Below are 23156 nucleotides of genomic sequence, written 5' to 3'. Positions count from 1 at the left end.
CATATTTGTACATATGTTGCCATCATCATTTCCAAAACATTTTCTACTTAAGCCGTTGGAATCAGCTCTTTTCCCCCTCCCTCCCACACCTTCCCACCCTCGTGCATCCCTGATCAATTATATATTGCTATTGTTATTTCATATCTTGCACTGTCCATTGTCTCCCCTCACCCACATTTTTGTTATTCATGGGTTCCCCCTTTCTCACCCTTCCCCCTCTCTGACCATCCCCCTACCCTCATGATATCGCTACTCCCACTACTGTTCCTGAGGGGTTTATCTGTCCTGAATTCCATGTGTTGAGAGCTCTTATCTGTACCAATATGTGTTCTCCAGTCTACCAGAATTGTAAGTTAGAGCTGGGTCATGGAGAGGGGTGGGGGGGGGGGAGGAGAAGCATTCAAGAACTAGAGGAATGATGTGTGTTTTGTCAGAGTTATATATATACTGCAGCTTGGTTGAATCATCCCTTCCTTATAACCCTTCTGTGGGGGAATATCCAGTTGTCTACAGATGGGCTTTGGGTCTCCACTCTAAACCCCCTCGTTCGCATTGATATGGTTGTTTGTTTTGCATCTCTTGAAACCTGATACCTGATCCCGTCTCATGATCACACAGGTTGGTGTGCTTCTTCCATGTGGGCTTATTTGCTTCCCTCATAGATGGCTGCTTGTTTAACTTCAAGCCTTTAAGATCCAGACACTATATCTTTTGATAGCTGGCCACCATGAGATCTCTTCACCACATTTGCTTATGCACCCATTTTGTCTTCAGCAAATGAGATGATTTTTTAAGAGCTAGTTTGGGATTTCTGGAGAAATTGTACAGAAAGCGCAGAGGGGACCCAGGAGCACCCATCTCCTCTGTCCAACGTCTCCCCTGACTCACCTCGTAGACTCTTGCGGTAGTTTTTGACAGTGATGAATGAGTACTGATAAGCTACTTGGGTTGTAAATGACAGTGCTGGCAAAGAACATTACATATACATGGGCCACCCGAAGAACACGCGGTCCGTCGTGGGAATACAGCCAGTGTGCTTCCCAGAGGCAAAGAGGGTGAGATGCTGTCTGGTGTACTTGTACATGTGGTCAGGAGAGCCCAGTCCCAGGAGAACATCAGGCTTGGTAAAGTGCAGGGCAGGGACAAAGAGGAAGGCTCTCGGTGAGATGGACGGATGCCGTGGCTGCAACAGTGGGCCCTGGTGTATTGACGGGATGGTGGATGCAGGACCGGACCCGGTCACCATGAGTTGGGGCTGCCTTGGTGGCATCTAACAACGAAGTTCATCGCCCTCCTGGGGTTGGTGGGTTTGGGCGGGGGCGCACCGGTGTGTGTACTTTCAGCTTTGAACCGGGTTCTGATGTGGGAGAATAATGCAAAGCCCCCCCTCCCCACCCCTGCTCCCTTTAGCTCTCACCTGGACCCCACAGGACGACTATCTTCCTCATGCTTTCTTGTCTTGTTCTTGAGAGAACTCGGAGCTCTCCTGACTGTCACCCTAGTTAATTTAGCGTGGGTCCTTAAGGCCAAGGCATTCCGCTCCTGGACCCCAAGGCAACACACGGATGGACACCAGGAAATGTCACATCGGTTGACTCCCCACCCCAACCTGTCCCAGCGTGGGCTTTAGGGGGAGCCCAGACCACACTCTGGGCCTCCTCTCCCTGGCGGTGGCTGGTCACCTGGGACAGTGCCCACTCCTGTGTTGACATTCTGTTGACATTTTGGAAGAGGCCAGACTGGTAGATGGCTCATCATTGCGGCTTTGTGTGATGTCTCTGGGGCTGGGGCAGGGATGGCCCGGAAATGATGTGGCCTCTTCCCTCCTCGTGTGGAACCCATGCAGCCCAGATGAGGGGCTCACCTCCCTGTTGGGACACGACCAGCAGGAAACCTGCGAGAGCCGGAACGCTATGGGAAGACCATGTCACTGCACTGACCCCACCCAGCCCCATGTCCGTCCTCTCTTGTCCCTTCCAGCCTTCAGGGCTGTCTCAGTGCAAATGTGCCCTTGTGGATCCGTTCGTGAATTCTAAGGCAGGACTCGGAAACCAGCAACCTCTTAGGCCAGGGTGGTGGCACTGCCGTGGGAGCGTCCATGGCTGCTGCTCTTTATGGGAGGAGCAGCCCCTGCCGCCTGTCTTCCAAGGAGCAGCTGGTGGGTTTGAAGTGCTGACCTTGCGTGTAGCTACCCTGGGCTGAGAAATGTTGTTTGTTTGTTTTTCTGCCAAGGGCCATTTGGATATTTATAATGTCATCTGAGCACTATAGGTTCAGAGGTTTCATGAACTCACCCCTGATACGGTGGCTGGCGCACTGCTGCTCTTTGGTGAGGCCTGTGACATCCGCTGGTATTGATGCTTTTGTGGCTTCCCATGGCCCCCGGGCCCTGATAGTGTTGTGGTTATGAGTGGGGCTGTGATCTGCATGGTCGGCAGTTCAAAACCACCAGCCCCTCATTGAGAGAAAGATAATACTTTCTACTTCTGGAAACTCACAGGGGATGGACGTTCCACCCTGTCCTGTCAGGTGACTCAGTGGCAGTGGGTTTTTTGAGATGTCACTAATGTTGTTGCCATTGTCCCTTGCTGGGGACAGATGCTGGCTGGGTGTGCCCTGGGGGAGAGAGGACTTTGGCTTTCAAGGTGTAGATGTGCTTCCTTGTGGGGTCGCTGTGGGCAGAGCCCAGGGCACCTACTCTTCACTAGCAGTGCTGCTCCCTGGGGCAGGCTGGTGGGCACCTTGGGCGCCCACTAACCAACAAGTAGAAAGCGAGGTCGGGGCAGGGTGCCCTTGGCTCTTGAGGTCCAAGGGCCCCTGTGGTGGGGCAGGTCCTGGTGGCCTGGCTGTCACCTGTACCCATGATGAAACAGGGAGACTCCTTAGTGCCCTGCCCCACTTCCCCGTGGCGCGGTGCCAACCCCGTGTCAGAGTGAGGTCTGTTTGTTCTCGTTGGCAACCAAACACTGACCTCATCCCGGGACTGCTGTGCCCAGCCTTCACATCTTCTTAGAGAAGCCCGCTACGTGGCTGGTGCTGTGTGGTGGGCAGCGTGGCCAGCTACAGCCTCAAGCCAACTTGTCCCTTTTGTGAGTGCCCACCACCCCTACAGGGTCCCTGAAGGCTGCTCACCACTCTGTCCTCTTTGCCGGGGGCCTGCCTGGTGCCCCAACACCCTCACCTCTGCCTGTGGGGTGGGACATCATCGTTTCTAGTTACAGGGGAGGAGACGGAGGCTCCGAGGCAGCTGGTCACTAGTAGTTGGGCGAGGGTGGGGTGGGGGGGGGTCATACAGCTGCTAGGCTGGTGGTGTGGGGAGAGCGCTCTGTTTGCACCCTGAGATTCCGGGGCTCACCCTGCTGGGCAGCTTGGGCAGAGCCGGCCCAACCCGCTGGCTCTCAGCTGCCCCGACCTGGGAGCCTGGGGTGATCTGGTCTGGCCTGCTGCTCCTGTTGAGGGCCTCATGGGTGTCATGGTGCCAGAGTCATTAGGAAGAGAGGACGTCCCAAGCTCTGGCAAGGTCAGCAGGTGCCCTTGAGTGTTGTGGGTGGGGCCTTGGGTCAGAGGACAGCTTCAGCTGCATTGAGGTGGCCGGGCAGGGGGGCTTGGGGGCAGAGCTGGGCTGGAGGCTCTGCTGCTCCCCCAAAGGCCACAAGCCTGGTCAGTACCAACCTGCACACTTGTCCACCGCTCCTGGTTGAGATGGCACCATGGGAGTGCTGGCCCTCCCTTTGGGCAGCCCTGAGCCTGGCCGGTCCCCTCTGTGCCAGGGACATTGAGACCAGGTGGGACACTCTGGCCCAGTCCATATTTGCTGTGGCAGCCTCTTCTACCTTGCTCCTGCCAGCCACAGGGAATGGGTGCCCACCTCACTAGGGCCCACCCCTATGTGTCCCTGGCTCTCTCACAGGGGCTGGGCTGGGACAGCTGCTTCCTCCCCCAGCTCTGTGGTGGCAGTGCTTCCTCCATCCTCAAAGCCAGCGCCACTGCCCCTGGATGACACTGCTTGTGCCTGCAGGCCCCCGCTGACCACAACTGGGGCAATCTCTCAGGGCTTAAGGACTCGGGAGGTTTGGCTGAGCCCACACAGGTCATCAAGAAGACTCCCCACTATTTCCTTAACTGTAACTACAAAGACCCCGTCCTCTGTCAGGTGGCCCCATCACTGACTCCAGGCATTGGGCAGGGACACCACTGGGGACATTGCCCTACCGACCACAGCCCCCAAGCCCAAGTTGAGAGCGTTCCCCGGAACAAGCCCCTGCTGTTGTCAGAGGGGAGAAACTGAGGCCTGATGGGGACATGGGGGTGCTGGGAGCCTGCCTGGCTCCCCTCTTCACCCCGCTGCCCCTCTTCTGAGGAAGCTGCTACGCTGACGTGCACACAGCCTGTGGTGTTCATGTCGTCAGCGCCGGGTGCCCTCCCCGCGACCTCCCGACGCGGCCTGTGTGCCCCCTCTGGTCAGCAGCTCTGACTGAATCAAGTCTGTGGTTGGTTTTGTGGGGCGAGCAGCCTGGGGCCACCCATGCCAAGCCTGCTGTCCTTCCAGCTTGGTCACCCGTCACCCTGCCTGGTTGGAGGGCTGCTTGGTGCTGGGGACTCTCAGAGCGGCATCCCTCTCTTGCCTGCTGGGTCACCTGGAATCCCACCCTCCTTTCCCTGGGGTGTCCTGCCTCGCTCTCTCTGGCCCCTCCTGCCTGCCGTCCTCGGAGCCCCTTGCCCCAGCATGCTGGGAGTTTTCTGTAGGACCCCCGAGTCTGGACCCCAGGAGGGCCATGTCGGGGTCCAGAGACTCCAGTTTCCTGCCCGACAAGTCGGTCATGTTCCTGGATGTGCTTCCTGTTCCTGAACAAACGCTGCGTCTTCCGTGAGGAATAGGCGGGGCTCCAAATCGTGCCTGGGGAAATCCCCTTTCTTTTCATGCACCCTCCAACCACCTTCGGACCCCTGCCTCGTGCCAGGCAAGCCTCAGAAAATGGGCGATAGCAGGGAACCCTGCAGGAGCCCCGGGGGTGGGGCACAGTGGGTGAAGCTCACCGAGGCTGTCTGTGTCTGTGTCCGGAACGGCTGCCCTTCACAAGTCCATGTGCCAAGGGCTGTGAGTTTGACCTCACTGCCCATGTGGCCAAACGTGTGGCCCTTTGGCTTCAGCACTTTCTGAAGGAGAAACAAAGCGTTTTGAGTAGATTCGAGGTCCCCAGAGAACTTCCCACCATCCCGCCCTTCCCCAGAGAGAAGGTGGTGCTCAGGTTTTTGCCACTTCCTGCAGGGTGTGTCCTTTGGCAGTGTGTGCCAATGGCGGCACAACGCTTTACCTGTCTCGTGCATACCTGTCCATGTATGCATTTTATGTGCACAACTGTCTCATACACTCCTGTCCCAGCATATTTGCTCTGTGCACCCCTGCCCTTGCACACTTATCACTGCACAGCTGTCCCATGCATATATGTCATTGCACACTTTCTCTGTACATACCTGCCCCATGCACACCTGTTCCTGCACACTTTCTTTGTATACCTGACCTTGCACACCTGCTTCCTGCAATCTGTTTGTGGTCCACCTGTCCCGTGCACACCTGTCCATGCACACCTTTGTAGATGTTCTCAGCATGTGCCTCTTGCTCAATAGAATCTTGCCCCCTCCCCCATCAGCAACCAGGTGCCGGAGTTGTCAGCGTTTCCTGTTCCTTCGTGCTGTCTCCTGGTGTCTGCTTTTCCTGTGTGTCCGCCCCGCCCTGGAAGCAGCATCTCCCAGCCCCAATGTCCTGCCCTGGGTCAGGAGCCTGCTCCCTGTTGTCTCACTCTCGTGACTCACCTCTTCCTGTAGCCTCGGCCCATTGTCACCCATGGCCCTGTGGGTTTGTGGGGTTCTGAATGTGACCCCGAGGATCTGCTGTCAGTGCCAGGATGAGATTGGCATTGAGTTTCTCCAAGATGGCACCTGTCCCCACTCACTGCCTGGGCACCTCCTTGTGCTTTCTTCCTCTAGTCTCTTGACTCTTGACATTTTTGCTTGTGTAAAGTGCCTCTTCTCCCACCTTCTACCTTTTAAAAACAACAGCTTTATTGAGATGTAATCCACATTCCATTAAGTTCCTGCCTTTAACCTGTGCGTTGCAGTTAGTGGTGTTATACTCATGGAGCTGTAGAATCTTTACAATTGAATTCTGGAAAATTTTCATCACCCCAAGAAGAACCTCATACTATGTCCCAGTCACCCTCGCTGGACTGGCCCCAACTGCTCCTGCCCATCCACCCCCTGGACTCCATGGTCTGCCAGGCATCCCAGCCCCACAGTGCTGGGCACAGCAGGGCTCAGTTAGTAGTAGGCCCTGGACACACAGTAGGTGCTCTGTTTGTAGTAGGTGTTGAGCACACAGTAGGCTCTCACTTGGTGATGGACATTGGGCACAGAGCAGGTGGTTAGTGGCGGACATTGGACATACTGGCTCTTGCTTGGGGGTAGAAATCATACACACAGTAGGTGCTCATTTGGTGGTAGACATTGGGCACATAGTAGGTGCTCAGTTGGCGGTGGTGGACATCATGCAAGCAGTAGGTTCTCATTTGGCAGCGGACATTGGGCACGCAGTAGGTGTTCAATCACAGCGTGTGGCTGAAGGGGATGGAGGTGCTCTCTCATGTGGGTGTCCGGGCTCAGGCCAGCATCTGAGGTCACAGTCATCATTCAGGCCAGGCCCCTGCAGGACTGCCCCTTTCCTTAGATGGGAGCCCCTGAAACACCATGCTCCTATGTAGCCTTCTGGCTGCATCCACGAATCATGCCCCAGCCGCACCCCACCCTGCCTCCTGGCACTGCCTCTTGGCTCTGTGATGTACCAGGGAACAGAAGTTGGCACAGAGCTGCCCAAACGGGCCTCTGCCTCAAAGGCCTACCTGCTCCGCCTGCCTCTTCTGCAGTGCTCTGCCCACTGCATCTCCGGGAAACAGGCCCAGGTTCCTCCCTCTCCCTCTGTTCCGTGCCCTTCAGTACTTGGGCATGGAAGCCTAAGCTCCCAACCTGCCCTCCTCAAATGCCTCTCGCTGGGGACAAGCGGACTGTCTTAGGCCTAGGACGAGGGTCATGGCCCAGGATTTGACAGGCTTGAGGGCCGGGGAGACCATGTGAGGCAGTCTGGGAAAGCCGCCTCCTCACCCCCACCCCAGAGTCCATGCTAGGTATCCAGGTGTCGCCTGGGCCACTCTTTGCCTCCTGCTGGGCTTGGGGTGGGGCTGGGGTACTGTGGGGTGAGTGCCCCTGCCCCTCACGCTTAATGTTTGACTCACGGGGAAGCTAGAAGCCGGGTGGCAGAGGCTAAGGGGGAGAGCTGAGAGGGTGGTGATGAGATGGCCAGGGAGCGGGGGCTTAATCCAGTCCAGGTGGGGACAGCCATGGGGGGCTGGGGAGACTCTCTGGGTTCTGACACTCCCCTTCAATTGCACAGGCTCCTCCTCTTGCCCAAGCCCAGCAGTCAGCCATGGCCAGGCCCTCCATGGGAAGAGGGGTGGAGAGGAGCCAGCATTAGACAGCTGTCTTGGCCAAAGGAGCCCCCCTCTAAAGTGGCATTGTGAATCCCCAGCATTGGACTAAGGGGTCATCCCCTCCTTTTGCCAACAAGCAGCCAAGCTGGGCATTTCCTCTGCAGTCCCTCATGGCTCTGCCTCATGATTCCAAACCCCGGCATTAATTTAATTACATGCCTGTCTCCGGAGGCTTGGGCGGTCCCAGGCTTGCCCGAGGTTGTGGGAGGAGCCGCTAGCTCAGGGACCCAGGCCCCTGGGTCTTCTCCCTCCAACCCAGTCAGCCGTGCCAAGAGCAGGCTGCGTGGCTGGGGCACGGGTCAGGCTGTTCACCCATGTGGACCCACCCGGGACTGGAGGCAGGCTTGAATCCCAAGGAGCTCTGCTGGCTTCTTCAGGCACATGCTGGGTCTGGGCAGAGGGCATGATGAGACCTCTGCCTTCCTCTGGCTTAAAGCAATGACTTCAGGGGGTGGCCATGGGATGGGGTGGGCCATCAGTACATCTGGCTCTATTCTCCTTAAAGCAAGCTTGCCCCTCGCTCTAGAATCAGGCGAGCATTTAAAAATGAACAAACGCCGTCGGAGTCAGCAGCCCTTCACTGGGGGTAGGGTGGCGGGGACAGTAGGTCGGTCTTTTTACATGTGTCCTTCCTAAACATACTGGGCTGCTAACCACAAGGTCTGCAGTTTGAAACCACCAGCTAGCTAGCTGTTCCTTGGGATACAGATGAGGCTCTCTACTCCTGTGCAGGATTCTAGTCTGGGAAACCCATGGGCCACTTCTGCCCTGTCTTAGAAGGTCGCTATGAGTCAGAATCGACTTGGTGGCAGTGAGTTTGGTTTTTTCTGAATGCACAGGAAAGCCAAAATAAACTCCTTGCCATTGACTCTAATCCAACTCAGAGCCCCTGCAGGACAGCTGCCCCCATGGGTTTCGGAGGATGTAACTTCAAGAAGCAGAAAGCCTCATCTTCCTCCCTTGGAGCAGCTGGTGTAGTGGAACTTCTGACCTTGGTGCTTAGCAACCCCATGTGCAACCCACTGTGCCAACAGGGCTCTGAGGATGCGAGTGGAGACCTGGCTTTTTAAAAATGCAGCAGCAGCAGCAGGTTCCCATGTTGAGCTCAGCATCCAGGGCTTGTCCGCGCCAGCATCTTACCCAGCCCACCTTGGTGTGCTGGGGACAGGGCGTACCAGGACCATTCTCCTGGGGCGGCCGTAATGAAGTGCCACCCTCGGGAGGATATAGAACCGTGTCAGTCCCGGCGCACATTGCCCCGAGGTAGCACAGACCCAAACACCCCAGGACTGCGCTGGTCTCACAGTCGTTGCTGTGTCTGAGCCCATTGTAGCAGTCACTGTGTCACATCTTATCGAGCAGGATGCCCTTCTCCTGGTAACATGCCCAAAGTGTGTGGCAGGCGGGACCACAGAGGGGTGAGAAGGGCATTGGTGTCCCCGTGTGTGTGCAGGGAAGCAGTGCCCACCGTAATCAACAGGTGTCCAGAGCCAGGGGTGAGCAGGGTGGGGTTTGCTGTCCTGGCCCATTGTCCTCACCCTGATGGTATAAAGAACCAAGCAGTCTGGCTCCCCTAGGTCCCTGGGTCCCCTGTGGTGAGGGAGGGGTGCTAGTGAGTAAGGCAGTCCTCTGTGAGTAGTCCACCCCAGCCCCTACCCAGGGTGGGGACTGAGACCAGGGGAGACTGAGACCAGAGATCCCTGGTGGGTGGGCGCTGCAGAGGGGCCCTGCAGTCTCCTCTGCCGGCTGCACTTCTGCCCTGGTGTGTTGGGGTTAGGGAGCTGGAGGGCTGGGGACCTCTGCCCCATGCCTTGAGGCAAGCTCCCTCCACCCTCGGTCGGCTTGGGGAAGGGCTTTCCGTGGGCTTGTCTGCTCTGGGGGCTCCCCCAGTGACTGGTAAGCATGAAGGACATGTGCTGTTGACCACCAGGCCAATTGTTTGTAAGGGGCTTTTGAGTCACCAGCAGCCCGAGGGTGAATAGAAGGGCCTGCAGCCCTTTGGATGGAGCAGGACAGGGAGCCTCAGTTTCCCCGCTGGGGGTGGCAAGGCCCCTGAAGGAGGGGCCCTGAGACAGACAGGATGGGCCCTCTTTTAATGAGGGGAGGGACTGTGGAGGATGGGTTCTGCGGGTGGTTAATCTGTTCACCCCTCCCTCATTTCAGATCCCTCGGCCACCTATACCCGACAGCTGGAGGGCAAGGCGAAGCTGCTGGAGGGTGACACCAAACTCGTGGCACAGGTAGGCACAGCCACTGCTCCGCACGCCCCACGCCCCACCTGTCTCCACCTGTCCTGCTGCCGCCTGGCTGAGTGTTTCACCCTGGGACCTGCCAGGCCACAGACTGGGCTGTTACTGCATGGCCTCTGAGCTGCCAAATGTCACTGTCTGTCCATGCCAGCTGCCCTGGCTGAGCGGACAGGTGAGACCTGTGTTTGGGTGGGTGCTTGATAGGCAAGTGGGGAGAAGGACTTATGGAAACCCCCCTGCTGCTGGGTGCTGGAGTTGTTTCGGGACCTGGCCCAGCACCCTCTGACCATCCTCCTGGCAAGTTAGAGAAGAGATGGCCAGGAGGGGTTAATTGGGGCATTGTGGGGGCGGAGCTAGGCTAAGTGGACAGTGTTTGTGCCTTGTGGGTGTGGCTGTGATGTTGTGGGGTGGGGGCGATGAGGAGGGCTGGCTGTGAGGTTGAAGGGCCATGAAGGAGCCTGATACCGGGTAGGTCCTGGCTTCTTCTGAGGCCCCTCCCATTGTGGCTGGCCGGCCATCCTTCCTGCTTTTGCACTGAAGCGTCTGCTGCCTTCTGGGAGGCTCCCTCCTCCCCACCGGGCATGAAGGGAACCCTCTTCCATGTGCCCACCTCCCATTGGCCTCTCCCTGCTCCCCCATGGGGCCCGAGTATCCACACCTCCCACCTCCTTCTGTGTAGCCTTCCGCGCACACCTCACCTTGGGCTGTGGCTCGGCCCCCTCCTCACACCCCACATGGCAGAGTGCGGAGTCAGGAGTGTCTCTAATTCGGTGATTCCCACACTCCAGTGGGGGTGTGGCTGCCACCCAGTGCTGGTTCTCAGGCGGCACGCTCAGCCTGGCTTGTGCTTCTCTACCGACGAGGGGTCTCACTACCCCAGAGTGTCTGCTGCAGGCGGGGCTGGCAGCCCCTCTCTCACAACCCCACAGCCCCTCCCTACAGAGTCAAAGCTGCCCTTCACATCAACACCCCCTGGCCAGGACAGAGCACCCAGTCAGCAAGGTAAGCAAGGGCCAACTGTGCTTACTTAACTCATGTGGGGCACACACAAGCCAGGCTTACCTTGCAGGATCATTTGCCCTATATCCTGCGATTCTGTGAGTACCCCTGGTCTCACAAGGCACCCTCTTTCCAGGGCTGGGGCCCTGTTTCCTCCTGGAGTGGCTGTGGCCGGTCCCCGAGTCCCTTGATGGGACAGGACCAAGGCCCTGGGGTGGGTACAGCCGCCCTCATCTTGCCCACCTGGGTGGTGTCCAGGCTGGCCAGGGGTGTGGGCACAGAGTCCCATCAGGGAGCCTCGGGCTGGGCCCACAGGGCACGCTGGACAATGGGCTGGATGGTGAGGAGTCTCTCTCCACTGAGGAGCACTGTTGGTGAGGAACACAGGCAACCAGGAAGAAATCTGGCACAGGCAGGATGCTCCTTAGAAGCAAGGTCTTTGCCTCCTGTACTTTGGACGTGTTTTCAGGAGAAGGACACCGTGCATGGGGAAGCAGAGGGCAGCAGAAAAGAAAGACCCTCGACCAGATGGACTGGCCCAGTGGCTGAAGCAGTAGACGCCACCATCGAGATGATTGTGGGCACGGCCCAGGACCCGTTCTGTGCTGTATGTCCAGAAGTGATCCGACTCGGTGGCACCTATGCGCAAGGACAGAGACAACTTAGACGTGCTGTGGCCGCCAGCACCACCTGGGCAGACGAGTCCAGCCTCCTCCTGTGGCCGAGGGACTGCTTGCACCTTGTGGGGGGGGGCACTGGGTCTCCCTCCAGGTTTCTTCCAGGCAGGGGCTCACATGTGGCTCCCCCCAGTGAACTAGCAGAGGGCTGGACCCAGCACTCTGAGGAGGGGGAGAGGAACCGGGGAGCTGGGACACTGGACACCACCTGCCTGTGGTCACTGGCTGTAGGGGATGCCAGCCAGGAGCCTCCTGGCAGAGGCCCCAGGAGCCTACATGTGGGCCAGGTGGGAGGGTCTGGGGTCTGAGCTGAGTTGGGGACAAGTAGGGGGAGGGGGAGAGGAGAACCTGGCTCTCGGCCCTCGCAGGGAGCCCGGGGGTCTGTTGACATCATGCCACCTGGGGGCCCGTGGGGGTGGCTCGGATAGCACCCGGCTTTGGGGATTCTCAAGCCACCCCTGTCCCTGACCTCCATTTGCTGTAAAACTGGCACTCACACCCCCACTCCCTCACCACCCATTGGTTTCTGCCCTGCGGTGGCCCCTGGGGGAGGCAGGGTGACCAGCAGGGGCCCACCCCTCCCTGCCCATTACAGAGCAGTGGGCCATGGAGGGGAGGCGGGTGGGGGTGGGGCAGGCCTGGCTGAGGTCTGAACTGATTCTGGGATGGTTATGAGGAAGATGGGGCAGCCAAGCCTGCTACCTCTTGGTGACCTACAATCACGAGGGGTCACCTTTGGGGGTGGGTGTCACTATGGGTCTGCAGAGTTCAGTGCAGGCGAACTGGGTGGCAATCATGTGGAGGCTATGACTGCCCCCTTTCCCCCACTTCGTGCCCCCCACCCCCAGTTTCCTAAGCCAACAGGGGATTCTGCTTCAATAGGTAGTAAGTCTACCATATGTAGGGGTAATCAAGGCAAGTATTTCCACGGTGTGTGTGTGTGTGTGTGAGAGAGAGAGAGAGAGACAGAGAGAGAGAGAGAGAGAGAGAGAGAGAGAGAGAGAGAGAGAGAGAGAGAGAGAGAGCGAGAGAGAGAGACTATGAGGGAAGGGGGAATACTCTCAGTTTCAGACCACCCTAAATGGGCATTGCTACATGTGGATGGGGGAAAGGTCCCCTCCTGACCCCACCCCTAGCTCTCCTTGGGATCATGGTGGCTACGCTTGGCTAAGAGGCTGCAGGGCCAAGTCCTCCGTCTGCCCCCCCCCCCCGCAGTTTCTTCTTCCCTGCACCCCTGCAGTTCCATGATGATTCAGTGCCCCCCTTCCCCCCCATCTCCCAGGACACTATTATCTGGGCTCTGGGGGGTGGGGGGTGGGGACAGTAATTGACCCTGGCCCAGGGGTCCCTCTCCCTCCCCGCTACCAAGGAAGCAGCCAGCCCCACAGAGAAGCAAAGCCCACATCTCCTGGGGGAGGCTGGAGGCTGGACTGAGCGTGTGGGGGCCAGGCTGGAGCACCCCCTCGCCCATGGGGCAAGCTAGTCTTCTCCTCACTCTGTGTACTTGTGGCTGGCAGACTTCCTACCCCTGGCTGGCTCCCCACCTTACCTCGCACTGGCCTCCACCCTCACCCCGAAGTCCTCAGCTGTCTTCTCTGACTGGCCCCCTCCCTCGTCCTTACTTCCCATCCATGTCCCACCACCCACCACACCACCCTGAGACCCTCAGGTGACCCTCGAGTAGCCTCAGGCACAGATGAGTACAGTGAGCAAGGCAACCGGGCAGGGGTGGGTGTGGGTGGGCCTTGGGTACCTGGGAGCTTCAAGCAGATTTTCCGCTGCCTCACCTGTAAGACAGGTACTGGTGACATGCCCACAAAAGGCAGCACCTGGAAGCACCCCTGGCCGGGCTTGCCCTTCCTGCCAGCCTTCTGCCAGGGCGTTTGTGAGGCCAGCTGACCGTGCCCCTGGGCTGGTGGCCCCTGCTGGCCCGTCCCTGCATGACCCCTGCAGTTTGTCCTTGCCTGATCTCTGAGCCCCTTTGGCCAGGGGAGGAGGGGAGGGAGCAGTCACCTATCTCCTCCAGGTGGCAAGGTGGTCCCATGACCACGTGTCCCGTGTGCCAGAGGTGGGAGCCTCGTCCCGCCTGCTCCCTGCTGCAGGCTCACCACAGGGCCACCACTGGCCCTATCCCAGTGGCCGTCTGTACAGTCCAGCTGAACCATGTGGCACCTGGGACTGCCCCTCCATCCCGGTCTCTGGCAGCTTAATTGGCAGAGTCTCAGAGCGGATTCCCGGTGAGGATCCTGCCCTTCTTGGTCCTGAGTGCAGGGGCCATGGGCCATGTGGCAGTGTGTCTGGGAGGGACAAGCAGCCCACCTGCTGCTGTGAGGTGCACGGCCTCCCTGTGCCTCGGTGTCCACACATGTGAAGTGGGACCCTGGCGGAGCCGGGAGGCCCTGCTGATGCAGTTGGTGAGCATGCTGCTTAGCCCAAAGCTTAGAGGTGTGAGCCCATCAGGCACCTCAGAAGAAAGGCCTGGCTGTCTATTTCTGAGAAGTAGCCGCTGGCAACCCTGTGGATGGGCAGACATGGGGTTTCCAGGGCTCTGGATCGCCGTGCCTGTAGCTGAGGGCAGAGGTGTCTGCTGCGGGGATAGAGTGACCTGTGTGTGTGGGGGGGGCGGGTAGGGGGGGAGTTCCCTGTGCTACCCCCCATTTACAAGCCAGCAAACTGAGGTGTGAGCGTCAGCCCAGTACAGGTCATTCCTGCACTTGGTGAGTCAGCCATTCTTCAGCCCCCTCCCCATGCCTGCTGCCAAGGGGGTCCCCTGGCCTTACTACCCGTAGCGGGACCCGGGCAGGCAGTGGTGAGCTCTTTGTACACAGCCCGCCAGCCACTGGCCTGGGGGCCACAGGTGGCTGCTCGGTCAGGAGCACGCTTGGTGAAGGTGATTTTCGGCATGGAGATTGCGTGGGGAGCAGGGGAGCCGGGCACGGCACAGTCATCGGCCTTACTAACGGCTCCTTTGTCCCTGCTGCTGGGTTTGAGCACTCATTAAGATGAATCCTCGGGGTCCCCTAGCTGAGCGCCCCCACCCCCCATGCATAACAGCTTGCAAACATGAGTCCTTCCAATGAGAGGAAGGAGGGAACAGGATGGGCTGTGCTTACTGGCTGTGCCCAGGGTGGGCAGACAGAGAGAGCCCATCACACCCAAGTCCACTCCCGACTCCCTGCAGTCCCTTGGGAACCGTGGGCTAAGGCTGGAATCTGGAGGTGCTAGCCTTGGGGATCCCTCTGCCTGGTCCTGGTCCAGCTGAAGTCTGGGGTCACTGGGATCCGTCTTCTCTGGTTCTAGCTGTCCCAGCGCTCCGACGGGCACCTCCAGAGCTGGGGTGTGTGCACACGTGTGGGTAGGGGCTCCCGAGTGCCGTGTTCAGCTCTTCTCTCCTGTCCTCTCCCACCCCCAGCACCTGTCAGTCTTCCCCAGCAAGCACCTTACCCACCGCCCCCTCAGCCACCCTCCCTGTCTTTCCCTGCTCTTCCTGATCTGGTAAGAATCTGCAGAATGGACATAGGAAGTGGCTCCCTTCCCCACCCCTGCCCCTGCTGGCCCAGTCCCTCACCTTGTGGGGTCCCCAGGGCCAGTTGTGGGAAAGGGGCCCCCGTGGCGATGAGGCTTAGAGCCCACTAGACTCCAGGCCTGGGGCAGGGGGAACAGCTTCTGGGGTGAGGTCCTTGAGGCTGCTGAGCTGGCCAGACCTAGAGTGGGAGTGGATTCTACTAGGCCAGGGCCCCTTGGAGCCCGAGATGCTGGGGAGCGGGGCCCTGCAGACCTGGGTGCCTGCCCTATGCTGGCCCCTTGGTGGCTGCACTGCCACCCCCTCTGTGGTCCATGAGAACGTCTTCCAGGTCTCGCTGTGCTCCACCCCCACCCCCACCCCCGCTCCTCCAGCTCTTCCTGAGCCGTCTCCCTGTACCAGTCAGGAGGACCAGTCTTGTCTTCCCCCTCCAGTTCCTGTCACCTGCCTCTGAACCTAGTGCACGTGCAGGGTGTGTCTCTGGTCCTGGGCCGGGTTGTTCCCTGCACACAGTGACTGATAATGGTCGCAGTGATACCCAGGCCCTGTGCAAACAGGCTCCCCCAAGCGCATCTTGCCGTCAGCTCCCCAGAGGCCTGATAAGGAAACCTGGTCGTCGAGGCTGCCCTCTGCTTGGTGCAGTCCCCTCTGCAGAGAGCGGTACACTGCTACACGTGTTAGCATTTCTGTGTCCTCTGGGGCTGTGGTGTCGCCTGTGAGCCCTGCCTATAGCCCACATCTTGCCTCTCTGGAGGCCACAGGGTAAAAGGCATGGCCATCCAGACCACCAAGTCTGCCCAAGATGCCAGCCACACACTTGGGGTTCTCCACAATACCCTCTACTTCCCACAGCCCCTTCAAGGTGTCAGCTGCAAACTTGGGGACCTCTGGCATTCCCCTCACTTTTGACCTGCTGGCTACAAATCCAGGGTTTCCTCAGGAGACCAGCGTCTGCCAGCGTCCATGCGTACCACCAGCCAGGAAGCTCAGGGAGCATCCGTGCCCAGAGCCTGCCCTGTCAGTGTGCTAGGCTCTCCTTAAGTAGTTCCGAGGACCCGGGCGAGGGAGCGCTGCAGACAGCGTTGTCTTCTGACAGTGAACCCCTAATGGCCCTTGTTTCCAGCACCTTCCATGGCGTACAAGAGCCCTGGTGACTTAGCGGGTTCCGAGTTGGGCTGCTAACCTCAAGGTCAGCAGTTCAAAACCAAGAGCGGCTATGCTGGAGAAAGACGAGACTCTGCTGCTGTAAAGAGTCACAGCCACGGGCACCCACCGGGGCAGTTCTACTCTGTAATAAGGTTGCTGTGAGTCGACTGACTCCGTGGCGGTGGGTTTGTCCACAACCTCTCCCCACTGCCTAGGCCCCCACCGCCTGTTCAGCTCCCGCTTCCCCCCAGAGATAAGATCCTGGATCTCATACCGCCAGGAGACCCACGGCAGACACTAGGATTCTTAATTTGTTTCTAAGTGCACACGCGGTGACTCATTTTGACGCGTCATTAGCCACGGCACCAGTTAATGAGAGCTGGGGCGTGCTCCCCGCCCGCTGTGCTCATAAAGTTTCTCGGCGTGGCAGTATTTATAGATGTGCTGGGGAAAGCGTGCGTAAAGCTAATTAAAAAACCCTCCCAGGCCCCCACATGCGCTCCTTCCTGCAGGGCGTTACCTGGTGGGGTGGGGTGGGGAGGTGATGCGCTTCCTCCCCCCCCCCCCCCCAGCCAGTGTTTACAGGACAGCACGTACGTTGGACCCTGGCCAGAGATGCTGTGAAAGGGACAAGGGACACACAGCCCCAAACCGAACCAGGGTGCTGTGGGGTCAGCAAAGGGACATCCTTGGTCGGGGCTGGTGGGGGGGAGCGCAGTGTCCAATACAGTATGTCCCTCCAGCTGCCCGGCCGGTGACAGCAGCCATCAGCCACCCAGACTCCCCACTGAAGCCTGTCCGTGTGAGCTGTGAGTTGCTGCCAAGCCCAGCCGGGCACAATGTTGCCCCATCCGTCTGTCATGTGCCGTGTTCAGGGTCAGCCGTAGGTCATGCTGTGCTGACCCACAGGGCTTTCATTGGCTGGTTCTCAGCAGCAGATCACCAGGCCTTTCTGTCTCCATCTGGAAGAACCTCTGAAACCGCATCAGCCAGCATCCCAGCAGCACGCGAGGCGGGGAGGGAAGGGGCTGTGCGTTAGGTGCAGTCACTGGGATGGAATCCGGGTCTCCCACTGGGAAGGGAGGTCTGGGGTCTGGGTCTGCTGAGCCTCCACTGCCCCCCTCTGCCAGGCTGTGTGGGGGGCGTTCCCCTAGTGGACTGTGCGTTTTGTGTGTGTGGGGGGGGCACTGTACGTCATTGGGCTCCTTGGGCACTGGCACTTGGGTTTGGGGTTCAGAAGGTACTCTTTCGTGGAGGCAGGGAGGCCATCAGGCCTGCAGGGACAGACACCAGGGACAGTCAGGGGAGGTGGTGGCAGGCCAATGAGCACTGATGACACAGGGGCTTTGGAGACCTGTTCCAGGCAGGCCACCGAGGAAGTGTCTGCCAGGGAGTAGACCCTTGGTGCCCAGGCCCTGATGCCAGACCTCTGTCCTGAGCCCGCCCTCCTCACCTGTCTCCCCTCCCATCCTTCCCAGCAGGCGGGCCCCGGAGAGTTCCGGACGCTGAGGAAAGGCTTCTCCCTGTACCACTCAGAGTCCCAGCTCACAGCCCTGCCGCCCGCCTACCAGGACACTCTGGAGAATGTGAGTGCCGCCCGGGACGCCTTCTACGAAGCTCTCCCCCCAGCAGCCAGGTCCGAGGCAGGCCCGGCCCTCCTCATCCCCCCCATGGCCTAGGCCATGCTGCTGCCAATTCAGAGACCCCTCCTCACCCTCACAGCCTAGTGTGGACGGTACAGGCCCAGCGTGGCAGTGAAGCTGAGGCCGAGGTCAGGGTGATTTCCCCAACAGCATCCCTGTGGCCCTGAGTGGCCTGTGCTTCTCCTGGGGGTCAATGGGGCCAACTGACTGAGAGCCTTAGAGCTTGTGGGAGCTGGGGGCTAAGTGCATCTGGTGGGGAGTTGCCCAGACTGTAAGGGAGGGTGCGTGCGATCCAGTGTCTGTGAACATGCGCTTAAGGTCACATCCACACAGGGCCTCAAGGTCATTCTGGGGTCGCCATATCCCCCCCCCCACCCCCCGGGGCCTGGCCTTCCCTGGGGAGTGGGAGCAGGGCATAGACTCAGCTCCAGGGCAGGGACTCCCAGGCTCCCAGGGCAAACAGGTCCCCATGTCTTGGGGGTCAGGAGGCCCTGCTGCCTCTGAGTGGTTGTGAGGCCAGCACCTGGTGGGTGCCTCGCAGACTCTCATGGACACTGCTGGGGACAGTGGGAGGGTCTACAGTGCCGTGGAGGAGGATGGGGTGTGGCTGGCGGCTGCCCAGGCTCCACCCCCTTCAGGAATGAGGCTGCCACAGCCCATAGGGCACAGACGAGGCTACGGGTGTGTTCTGCCTGCCAGGAGTCCCCTGCTCTCCTGCTCCTCCCGATGTGCCCATGGCATGTTAATGAAAGTGACAAATCCCAGGGGGGGCACCAGGACTGCCCCCCCACCCCACTCCCTGAAAAAAATAAATAAAACTCGCTGCCAAGTCGATGCCCACTCAGTGACCCTCCAGGCCAGGGTAGAAGTGCCCCTGTGGGTTTCCGAGGCTGTCAATCTTTACATGGGCCTGGACCTGGACTTGGGCCTCCTGAGAGTGTTCGCCAGGCTAGGGCCCGATAGGCCTTAGCAGACTTCAGAAAGTTCTGGAAGGTTTCCTGGGGCACTCCTTCCTTGCAGGGGCTTTATTTAGTGCAACTTTGTGGGCCTGGGAAGGATCTGGACTGGGTTCCCCCAGGACCCACAGCCCCTTGTTCTGAGCCCCAGACTGAGGCCAGATGCATCAGGGCCCAGCTCTCTTGGGGGTGGGGTGGGGCTTCCTCCAGGACAAGGTGTGGGCCCTGTGGAAGCTTCCAGAGGAAGGTGGCTCTTCCTGTCATGTGTGGCTGGCACCCCCTGCTGGATGGCAGGGGAAGTCAGGCCTTCAACCTCTGGTCACTAGCCATCTCCAGGCTCCTGCTGCTGTCCAGTCCATTTTGACTGCTTGTACCTGGTAGGACAGAGCAGAACAGCCCCATGAGACTGTGACTATACATGGGAGTAGAAAGCCTCACCTTTCTCCTGGGGAGCAGCCGGTGGTTTTGAACTGCTGACCTTTCAGATCACTGCTCAGCTAGCATCACCAAGTCCTCTGAAAAAGAGATCCCCACCTGATTTCCTGATACGTGGGCCTGGACCTGGACTTGGGCCCCCATTAGTGCAGGCCTCCCTGGTACCCTTATAGGTGGGGGCCAGGACTGGGGTGGAAGCAGACACGGCAGGCCCCCTCCTCACTATGTGTGGTCCTGTCCTGAGTCCTGATATGGGCTGAGGCCTGGGGGTCAGCCAGAGACTGGTTTCCCAGGGGTGGGGGGTGGGGGTTCCGGCACTGTGGCCTTGGATTTGAGCACAGCCGCCCAGGTCTTGCTGTGTGACTCTGCAGGCCTCCTGCCCTGGCTTGGGGTAGCCGCTTCTGTGGGCAGTGCCAGAGATGCCTGAGGGCCAAGGAGCCATTTTATTTGGGGGAGATGGGGCTGCCAGACCTAGGGGCTCTCCCCCTCCTCCCCCAAGCCCCCCCCCCCCCGGCCTACCTCCCTGCCTAGATCTGGCTGTGCTTTGGGAGTGCACTCTGGTCACACATCCTCATCCCCCAGGGCCCAACCTGCCCCGAGCTGCCCTCCCCACCGCTGGGCAACTACAGCTCCACTGGACAGAAGCCGGAGGCTGTCATGCAGGCCATGAAGGTGAGGCCAGGCCTGGGGCCCCCAGCCCAGCTCCCCGGGGGGTGGGGGACTGCCCACCCTGACTGGCCCCCAATGACTGGGGTGTGGGGTCATCTCTGTCTAGGGGACTGGGGAGCAATGTGGGGGTGGGATTAGAAGATCCTGCAGCTAGGGAAACTGAGGCCTAGGTGGGGCAGGAGAGGGGCAGAGAGGCTCAGGTCTCCAGGCTGGGCCTCTGGTTCACAGGTACAGCAGGGTAGGGGCAGCCCCCAGCCCGTACCTCTGTCAGCTGGACAGGTAGACTGCCCCTGGAAGCCCCGGCCACACGTGTACATACTACTACACCTCCTCCTGGGGCACTCCCACTGTCACATGCACAAGGCCAGGGCCCAGAGCCTGGGTGGCATGCCTGTCCTCTCCCCCAAAGGGGTCTGAGTGGGGCACAGTGTGCAGCTGTGGTCCCAGGGGTTGAGGCAGGGGCTCCCTCCGTGTGGGGGTCAGCAGGGGTGAGGGAGGCCCTGATGACCCACGCGGTGCCTGCAGGTGCTGGAGGTGCACGAGAACCTGGGCCGCCAGCCCCAGGACAGCTGCGAGGAGGACCTGAGCGAGAAGGAGAAGGCCATCGTCCGAGAGATGTGCAACGTGAGAATACGCACGCGCGTGCACACGCACATACACGCACACACACACGCCTCCTCCAGCGGGCGGGCACACCTGGCCAACCGCCCTCTCCCAGCCTGGGCCTGGCCTCTGGTCTCAGAGGGACAGGTCCCTGGGCTCAGCAGACCCCTCCCCAAGGATTGGTGCTACCCATAGAGGCCCACCTCTGTCTCTGGCCCCACAGATGGCGTAGTGGTCAGTGCTTGGCTGCTAAGGCTCACAGCCCTGGGAGGGAGGCGTGGCAGCCTGTCTGCTCCCTGTGCGGGCAGTTCTACCCTGGCCCCTTGGGTTGTTGGCAATCAGGTGCAGCCTGATAGCAGGGTCCCAGGTTGGGGTCCCCTAGGCTGTCCAGTGGGGTCCTGGGCTTAGGTGGGGGTAGGGTGTAAGATTGGGGTTGATAGGGCCTCTGGGGACCTCGGGTACCTTTGGCAGCCATGGGCCGAGCTGCACCCAGTGGTCATGTGCTGCTGCCTCAGTTTCCTCTCCAGCGCTGGAGCACAGGTCTGGTGCTTTGCAGAGCTGGGGCCACCCCCCACAACTGACCCTCTCGCCTTCCACCCCCACAGGTGGTCTGGAGAAAACTAGGGGACGCAGCCAGTACCAAGCCCTCCATCCGGCAGCACCTGTCTGGAAACCAGTTCAAGGGCCCCTTGTAGACGGCTCCTCCTTGGAAGTGCTCAGGCCCTGGAATTGTACATAGGACGCTGGCCCGCGCCACCTGCTGCCCTCTCCACCCACCCCACAGTGGACGCCCAGGCCTGCTGCAGCCCAGCAGCCTGGACACACATGGGCAGCTCATGTGTGTCCATGGGCAGCTACCGAGGGGTAGCAACCTCACCCCGTGGGACAGTGGCTGCCCACCTGTGGCAACCCTGGGGCTTGGTGGTCAAAGAAATGTCCAACCTTCTTCCAGCCCTTAGCACCTCCCCAATCTTCTCTTAGCCAACCCTCACCCTACCTGCCCCTGCTTGGTCATGGTCCAGCCCCAGGGTGTCTGACCCCATCTCCACCCCCAGCAGTTCATTCAAGGGGCCGGACTCAGAAAGTCCTCCCCCCACCCCCAGGGACGGTGCTTTAGCCAGCCTGGTGTCCGCTCTCCAGCACTCGTTCATGACCCGCGTGAGCAGGCAAGAGGGGGCCCTGCCTACAGGGAACCTGAGGAGGAGCTGCGTGACCCTCTGCAGGTGGCTTCACCCCCAGCCTCCCCGGTAGCCCGATCTCAGCCGTGGCCTGGAGGCCGTTCAGCTGTGCATGCCTGAGTCCTTACTGGGGGGTGGGGGTGGGGGCCAAGGCTAGCTTGTTCCCTGCCTCCAGCATCAGGTGCCACCCTCCCCCCTCTGCCTCCGTGTCCTTAGCACCCAAGGACGCTGGAGCCCCTCCTGGCAGGATTCAGCCCAGGGGGTGCGACGTCCATGACCGTGCACAAACTGTGAAGGGCTGGATGTCATGTTTGATCATGGGAGGCCAGGGAAGATGGGGCTCAGGGCCCTGTGGAAACCAGACCCTGAAGGGCATCCCCTCAGCCCCATTGGGATCTACTCCCCGTCACTTCCACCACGTGGTCTCTGTTCTTCCCCCGCTCTCAGTCTCAGGTGGGAAGAGCCCAAGAGGCGGGTCAGTACCCCATGTTATGTCCAGGAGGCATGTCCTCGGCTGTTACCTGGCTGGGGCCCTTCCACATCCGGGGTGGGGGCCCTCAGCCTGTGTCCAGGCAGGTGCTAAGTGGGACCCTGCGAGGGCACCCAGGGGCCTGGAGGCACCAGGAAGCTCTGGTCATATTGTAGAAGGTTCCTGCCCACACGGGCTGCTGGGGGAAGTGGAAAGAACCAGAGTGGCCCCCGAGGCCTGGGGAGTCAGTCCACCTGGGTCCTGTTTGGCTCGGCTGCCACCAACAGTAAGCAATAAGTTAGGGTTCCTGGTACTGGCCACCCCATAGACGCACCGCACCCAAGAGGCAGCACCCAGATGTCGAGTGCTTTTGAGACCCTCCTGCTCTTGCCGTACAGCGAGGGAGGAGGGGCAGGCCTGCCCGTCCTGTTGCTGCCACCCAAGTTAGCGCATCTTTGGGCCTCTTGGGACCGACTAACGTGTCTGTCTTACAGAGCTGCTCCCGAGCCAGCAGTGAGTCTGCCCGGCCCAGGTGCACAGGGCCCACTGCTGAGGTATGGGTGGGGCTGGGAGGTGGCCAAGGGCCAGTGTCTGGTGGGTGACAGCAGTGGGCTGTTGCCAGCCTTGGTGTCCCGCTGTAAGGGCCTGTCCCTTCACCTTCTCTGGTCTTGCACCCTCAAGCTGCCCTCTGAGATGCCAGCCCCCCTTGCGGCGGTGCCCCCGCTCCAGACGGGTTTAGCCACGCACCAGTGTTCAGAGAGGAAGTGACCTTTCCCGTTTCTTGAAGCAAATACTACTGATTCTGTGTTTTGTAAGAGATGAGGCGCAGGGCTGTCTATTTTCGTACCTCGGGGGTCTGGGCCACTCTTTGGAAGTGGCTGAGTCTGGCTACCCGCCTGCCGGCTCCAGTGTCTGCGCCCACCTTCTACTGAACCACTTTGATTGGGAAAGAAATGGCCCTTTTTGATAGTGTGGTACAGACATTGATTTGAACTATTTTAGTAAACGGAGTAACTATGGTTGTGATAGTGTCTATTTGAGCTAGATAAATAAAGGCCTCTTAGCAAG

General features: G+C 59.8%; 1 protein-coding gene across 4 annotated transcripts in view; it reads left to right on the top strand.

Moving 5' to 3' along the window:
- CCDC85C (coiled-coil domain containing 85C) overlaps nucleotides 1-23140 on the top strand; it is a 52034-nt gene extending 28894 nt beyond the window's left edge. Inside the window, exons 2-7 of one of the 4 annotated variants that reach the window (XM_075531285.1) lie at nucleotides 9705-9781; nucleotides 10720-10792; nucleotides 17617-17721; nucleotides 19752-19841; nucleotides 20364-20462; nucleotides 21047-23140. In XM_075531285.1, the coding sequence (XP_075387400.1) occupies nucleotides 9705-9781; nucleotides 10720-10792; nucleotides 17617-17721; nucleotides 19752-19841; nucleotides 20364-20462; nucleotides 21047-21180 (578 nt within the window). In that variant the 3' untranslated portion in view covers nucleotides 21181-23140. Of the gene's footprint in view, nucleotides 1-9704; nucleotides 9782-10719; nucleotides 10793-17613; nucleotides 17722-19751; nucleotides 19842-20363; nucleotides 20463-21046 lie in introns of all 4 variants that reach the window. The other 3 variants (XM_075531284.1, XM_075531287.1, XM_075531286.1) reach the window with 3 other exon arrangements.
- Nucleotides 23141-23156: the final 16 nt, after the last annotated feature.

Source organism: Tenrec ecaudatus, chromosome 14, assembly GCF_050624435.1.
Source record: "Tenrec ecaudatus isolate mTenEca1 chromosome 14, mTenEca1.hap1, whole genome shotgun sequence".
Classification (NCBI taxonomy): domain Eukaryota; kingdom Metazoa; phylum Chordata; class Mammalia; order Afrosoricida; family Tenrecidae; genus Tenrec; species Tenrec ecaudatus.
The sequence above is the reverse complement of the archived record's forward strand: the minus strand, read 5'-3'. Positions and strand labels throughout refer to the sequence as shown.